The sequence below is a fragment of the Chinchilla lanigera genome, unplaced genomic scaffold (assembly GCF_000276665.1).
Source record: "Chinchilla lanigera isolate Chin_1 unplaced genomic scaffold, ChiLan1.0 scaffold00137, whole genome shotgun sequence".
Classification (NCBI taxonomy): Eukaryota; Metazoa; Chordata; class Mammalia; order Rodentia; family Chinchillidae; genus Chinchilla; species Chinchilla lanigera.
This window is the reverse complement of record NW_004955538.1, coordinates 3,310,300-3,316,746: the sequence shown is the minus strand read 5'-3', so window position 1 is coordinate 3,316,746 and position 6,447 is coordinate 3,310,300. Positions and strand designations below refer to the sequence as shown.

Genomic DNA, 6,447 nt, shown 5'->3' with positions numbered 1-6,447 from the left:
TCAGCACCCTTGCTCCATGTGGACCGGTGTTACCAGGGCCCATTACATGCTCACGGCTCCCTGTGCAGTGTTGTTTCTCGATTAGTCTTAGTCTCCATATCTCTTGGCATGAAGTTTATCATTTCTCTGCTTTGACTTTAGGTAGAATTTTAAAGTGTTTGTCGAGAAAGGGTGTAAATTGTGACAGCCTTGGCAGCCAGCAGCCTGGCTGAGAAACTGACCCTTCTCCCAAAGGTGTCCTGCTGCCCTACACTCCCAGCACCCTCAGGGGGTGCTCCTTGGGGTGCTCCTAGGGGAACACATTGGGTCCTCATGTGGCTCTGCTGGGTAGTGCTCTGAGAGCCACAATCATAGGCTTTGGATGCCCACCCGTGCCTTCCTTTGTGAACTCCCTGAGCTTTTCCTACTGGTGTGTGTGTGTGTGTGTGTGTGTGTGAGAGAGAGAGAGAGAGAGAGAGAGAGAGCGAGAGAGAGAGAGACGCTGGGAATGAAACTCCTGGCCTCAAACATGCAGGCAAGTCAGTGTTCTACCGCCCGGCTACGCTCTCAGCCCTGTCATTTCTGCTTGTCCTCTGGGAGCTAGACTGTAACCCTGGCTCACTGTGAGCCTGTATTTTCTGGGGCTGAGGTGTGGGTTTCTCAGGTTTCCCTGAGAGCCTCCAGTGGGCACAGAGAGCATGACTTCCCACGGCCTATGCGCCTGGGGCCACAGCTCAGCTGGTTTTAACCTGCATTTCCCCAGGGACAAATCATGTTGGTCACCTTTTCTTGTGCTTATTGGCCAGTTGTACATCTTGTTTTGTAAAATGTCTGTTCAAATCTTTAATTAATAAATTTATTTTGGTTTTTGAGACAAGGTCTTGCTGTGAAGTTCAGGTTGGGCTTGAACTCACTATGTAGTCCAAGAAGGGCTTGAACCCTCCAGCCTCAGCCTCCAGAATGCTGAGATTACAGGTTTGTGCCAGCATGCCTGACTTCAAATCTTTAATCTTTAACTGTGGCTTTTTGGATTAACATATTAACACGTAAAAATACTTAATTACATATATGATATCTATCCATGGTGTATATGTGTTTATAACATATATTTTAATATTCCATGTCAGTTCTACTATAGACTGACTGGGTACACAGCTCCCTGTTTTTAGGTGGTTGTTTTATGGGTGATGTTATGCACCTTCAGTGTGCCTTCCAGTGTCACATGTGCTGTAAGCATCCTGTAGAACTGATCCGTGACTCCTGTTACTCTCGCTCTGTCCTTCACCTTGTTTTGTTCTCCATCTGTTAACTTGCACAGTGTGCCTGTTTCATACACCGTACAGCTTCACAGAGGTATCACCTTGCTCACCCTAAAGCATACCCCGCAATTCAGTTGCTTACGGTAACTTGACTGGGTTTATCAACCACCACCGTGGGCCTGGACCCTCCCCTCGTCCTGGGGTCCCCACCCTGGGAGGCCTGTGCTCACCCCAGCCCTGGCCCCGGGGTGACACAGCCCAGTTCTGGTGAAACACAGCCTTGGATTCCACATTATCTCCTGATCTCTCCAACCACTCCCTTGCCTGTTCTTGTCACGCATGTGTCATGTCTACACATGTCGCTGTCACAGTGACACGGGCCTGGAAGCCCTGCCTTAGAAGGGTTCATGTGGACAGCTGTGCCCCAGCCTCACAGCTCCTCTGTCCACGAGGCCTGGGACACAGTGGCCTCTGCGGCAGGGATTGGGACCACCTGGTCTCTCTTTAGCGGAAGTTTGCCAGTGGTCACTTCTTGCCATCTTATGTCCTGCAGAAGCCAGAGTGAGCACATCAGCCTTGTGGGAATCAGGCCTGTAGGGGGCAGTGGTCTCATCCCAGTGGCAGGTCACTGTCCTAGTTTGTACAAGGACACTCCTGACCTCCCGAAGCGTCTCTGGTTGTGGATGCGCTTTGCATCCTCCCACCTGTGCAGGACGCCTGCATGCTACTTCTCCTGGGGACACAAGTTTCCCATGGGCAGCGCTCTGCTCTGCCATGTCCCTCTGGGAATGGCTCCTGTTTTGAAGGACAGTTTGCTGGATGTCACGTTCTTGGTGGACACCTTTCCTTTCAGAGCGTGGACGGTGTCCTGCCCCTCTCGGCTTCCGTGGGCACAGGAGAAGCAGGTGTGTGGTGTTCTCATGCCTCCGAGCCTTGGGTAGGCAGTGACTGTGTTGTGGGCGTGGGCCTCAGTGTGGGCCTGGTTCCTTGACTTTCCTCAGCTGTTGCTTCTCAACTATTTTTCGGCCTCCTTCTCTAACTAATGTTCCAGTCTCCCCAGAGAGCTGTGAGACTGCTCGTGTTCCTCCCATCCTTGCCCCTCTGTTCTTGAACTGGATGATTAGAATTAATCTACAAGGTTTTGGTTCTTTCTTCTGGCATCCCAAGCCTGCAGGTGGGCCCTTCTATTAAATGTCAGCTCCAGAATTTTCACTTGATGTAATGAGCTCGTCTCCCCTTCCTCCTTTCCCTTCCCTCCCCTCCTCCTCCTGCTACCTGCTTTCTTCTTCCTGTGGTGCTGGGCACTGAACTCAAGGCCTTCATACCAAGCTACATCTTCAGCCCTTTTTTATTTTTCATTTTGAGATAGAATCTCACTAAGTTATTAAATTGCTCAGGCTGGGATTGAAATTGCCATCTTCCTGCCTCAGCCTTCCAGAGAGCTGAGATTATATGCTGGCACCACCATGTCCAACCAGGTTCTATTTCTTTTTTTTTTTTTTTTTTTTTTTTTTTTTTTTTTTTTTGTGGGTTTTGATTTTTTTTTTTCCAGTACCAGGAATTGAACTCATGACCTTGTGCTTGCCAGGCAGGCGCTGTGCCGCTGAACTAAATCCCCAGCCCCACAAGTTCTATTTCTGTATGAGATTCTGTCTTTGTTAGCCATTATCATCTTCCTTTCCATTAACTTTTTAGACATACTTTTCTAACAGACCGTGGTGGTTGCTCTGAGGTCTGTTATGTCGACACCTGTGGGTCTCCAGGCACAAGTCTGTTGGCCCCTTGCCCCTCAGTGTGGCTCAGACCTTCTGGTTTCTCTGTGTATCTTGGAATTTGTCCTTGAATGCTGGTGGCTAAGGTAATATACTGCAGCAACTATGCTCTTGTTTCACCCTTGGGTGTGGCTGTTTGTTTGTTGGTTCAGTAACTCCTAGGGCATAATCTGCACGGTCTGCTCCTGTCTGAGCTCCTAGCCCCAACCCCAGCCGCCACGCTGACCCAGCCTCCCCTGCCCCTGTGCCAGCCCAGCGTGCCCTGCCTGCACATCTGTACCGCCTCAGTCCCCGATGCCTCCACCTGCATCTCCACTGACTAGCACCTCTCTCCCCACAGTGTCTGGCCGCCAGCTGCAGCCAGAGGAGCCAGATGTGGAGACTGAGGACACCTCTGTAAGTGACTCTCCTCAGACACCTGCCCACCTGCTCTGGGGACCTGGCAGAGCCTTAGGGGCCGAAGGTGACTCTTTCTCTCCTCCTACCAGGTGACCGAGGGGCCTGCAGGGGAGATCATCCGACCCCGGCCACAGGGGTCTTCTCCTGTCTATGAATGTGCAACAGAGGGTGACGGCTTTGGAGTCCAGGTGAGCTCTGCAGTGAGTGCCCCAAAGCTGTGGCCTTCCAGCCATCCCCTCTGCTGCTCAGTGTCCTGGGCATTCATCCCTCTGCTCAGCTAGCCTGGTTCTGGGGGATGTGGGGTGGGGTCCTGGCCTGGCACTGTGTGCACACCTGTGGGCACCCTCCAGCCACTTCAGCAGGGGACGTGGGCAGGTGCTTCCTGTGCTGCTCAGGGTGGTAACTCCGTGCCATGGGCTGGGGGAGGGTGACGTCCAACCCCTGTGGCTGCAGGACGACGCCCCCAGCAGGCGGGGGTCCTCAGGGAGACGGAGATCCTGGTGGAAGCGGGACTCAGGTGACGCTCGGACCTTCTCCAACATGAGTCGCCCACAGGTGGGTGTGCAGGGGGCACGGGGTGGGGAGAAGGCTGAGGAGGAGGTGTGGGATTTCAGGGAGCTGCCCTCCACCCGGGGACAGTGACAGAGAGGGCAGACCCTTCCTGGGGGCTCGGGGCACAGACCCCAGCTGTCCTGCTGTGCACTGGGACGCCAGGGCCACCAGTGCCCAGGCTGTGGGGCAGGAAGGTGGCAGGCTCTGAGGGTCCCAGCTAGGGCTCACTGCCTTCAGGCCAGGCTGCACTGAGGGCCTGTGTTTCCCTCGGGCTTTTGTCCCTCTTTGGCTCAGGCACTGGGGGCCCTGTGATGAAGGAGGTGTTGGCTGTGCTGGTGGCCGTGGACACACTGCTCCTGTGTTCCAGCAGGTGGGCGGGGACAAGAGGAAGCAGCTCCCCGCTGCAGTTGCCTGCAGCTGGCTCCCTCCAGCCTGAACCATCTGGCCGGAATCCCCAATTCCGCCTCATTCTGCCCAGTGTGACAGGCAGATGGTGTGGTCCCGGTCCTCTGTGAACACCACCCCAGCAAGCATGCCCAGGGGACTGGCCCGTGCTCACTGTGGCTCTGGTGTGCTTCTGCCCCAGCCTGTGCAGGAGGCAACAGAGGTGACGCTCAAGACGGAGGTGGAGGTGGGAGCCAGCGGCTACAGCGTCACAGGTGGTGGAGACCAGGGAATCTTTGTCAAGCAAGTGCTGAAGGACTCCTCTGCAGCCAAGCTCTTCAGCTTGAGAGAAGGTGTCCATCCACCCAGCCTTGGGGTCTTTATCCTCGGCAGTGGGGTGGGAGGGTACAGGAGCACCTAGAGCTAGGGAAGCCCCAAGTCTCTACCCAGCTGCTCCCAGCCAGGGGCCTCTGATACCTCCTACCTGAGAGGGGTGCTGAGCAGGGGCTCGCCGTTCTTCCTTCAGGTGACCAGCTACTCAGTGCCACCATATTCTTTGATGGCATTAAATATGAGGATGCGCTCAAGATCCTGCAGTACTCAGAGCCATACAAGGTGCAGTTCCAGATCAAACGGAAGCTCCATGCCCCTGATCATGAAGAGTGGGCTCTGCACAGCGCCCAGCACCGGTCCGAGGAGAAGCAGGTGAGGCTATGCAGAGAGGGTGCCATGCCCAGGCTGCCACAGCCACCCAGCTGCCTCTCCCTCAGCCCACGGCCCCAACAAGCCTCCTCTCCCTGTGTTGCAGGACAAAGAGGTTGCAGACGGGTGTGAGGAGACACCCAAGAAGACCCTGGAGGAGGACGGAGACCGGGAGAGACTCATCACCGAGCCCACGGAGGCCCGAGGCAGGAAGTCCCGGGACAGGTTCTCCTGGCCCAAGTTCCAAGGCGTGAAGGGCAAGCAGCGGCCAGGGCCCCGGCGCTCACACAGCTCCTCTGAAGCCTACGAGCGTGGGGGTGCCCGGGAAGTGTCCCCCACCAGCACAGACACGGAGGCTCAGTTCCCCGCTGAGCACGGGGAGCAGAAGGGAAGGAGAGATGGCCAGAGGAGGAAGAGGAGATTCCTGAGTCTGAGGTTCAGGAGGGGCTCCAGGCCTGAAACATCCACCGCAGGGCACCAGGAGAGAGAGAGGCTTGGGGGACTGGACACCACCGGGGTGCTGGAGGAGAGCACAGAGGACACAGGGGCCGGGGACAAGAGCCAGAATGGGGCACAGGCAGAAGAAGCCAGGCAGGCACTGACCATGAAGCAGGCCATGGAGTCCAGCTTCCCCGCACAAGGGGAAGGGGCCACGGCAGGACACCAAAGGAAGAAGAAGTGGGACAAGCCCACAGAGCAGGCGACAGCACAGGGAGAAGCCAGAGCCCAACCGACCCGGGCGACAAACAAGGATGATGAATGGGAAGAAGCGCAAAGCCTGACAACTGGGATGCAGGCGACAGCCCTGAGGGGCACAGGAGTCACAGACGGCACCCAGACACCACTGAAAGAAATCGAGGTACGGATACTAGAGTTAAAGACACCGAAATTTACCTTTTCCACAGAAAGAGGCCCAGAGATAGAAGACAAGAAAGGGCGAGGGCAGAAGCAGAGCAGGGAAACCACAAGCACAGTCCTGGCTGGACACGAGGCTGAGGGACAGGCAGAGACACAGCGTGTGGAAAAAGCTCAGCCTAAGACAGGAGGCACAGGACCAGGAGAAAAACCAGAGGTCAGGGAGAGAAAAGGGCAGGAAACACAAGGCCCCCACGGAGAGGATACAGAAAAGGAGAGTGCTGACCTAAGGACAAAAATGTCCAGATTCAAAATGCCAGCATTTGTGTGGTCACCAACTAAAGAGGTGATGACAGAAAGAGGAAAGCAAGTGGCACGAAAAGAACAAGAACCACTCAGGATAGACACAACGGCAGAGCAGGAGGGGGAGGCCGGCCAGCAGGCCATGAAGCTGCTGGAGGGTGCGCTGCCCGCCGCCGGAACCGGCCCCGGCCTGAAGGGCCACCTGCCCAAGGTGCAGATGCCCAGCATCAAGGTGCCCAAAG

The 6,447-nt window shown here is 55.7% G+C and overlaps 1 protein-coding gene across 1 annotated transcript in view; it reads left to right on the top strand.

Annotated features, from left to right (window-relative positions):
* Positions 1-1,652: 1,652 nt before the first annotated feature.
* Ahnak2 (AHNAK nucleoprotein 2) overlaps positions 1,653-6,447 on the top strand; it is a gene marked incomplete in the record, with an annotated part of 9,431 nt that continues 4,636 nt past the window's right edge. Inside the window, 7 exon segments of the mRNA XM_013507883.1 lie at positions 1,653-2,143; positions 3,351-3,406; positions 3,499-3,597; positions 3,863-3,964; positions 4,548-4,698; positions 4,872-5,050; positions 5,154-6,437. Of these exon segments, the coding sequence (XP_013363337.1) occupies positions 1,960-2,143; positions 3,351-3,406; positions 3,499-3,597; positions 3,863-3,964; positions 4,548-4,698; positions 4,872-5,050; positions 5,154-6,437 (2,055 nt within the window).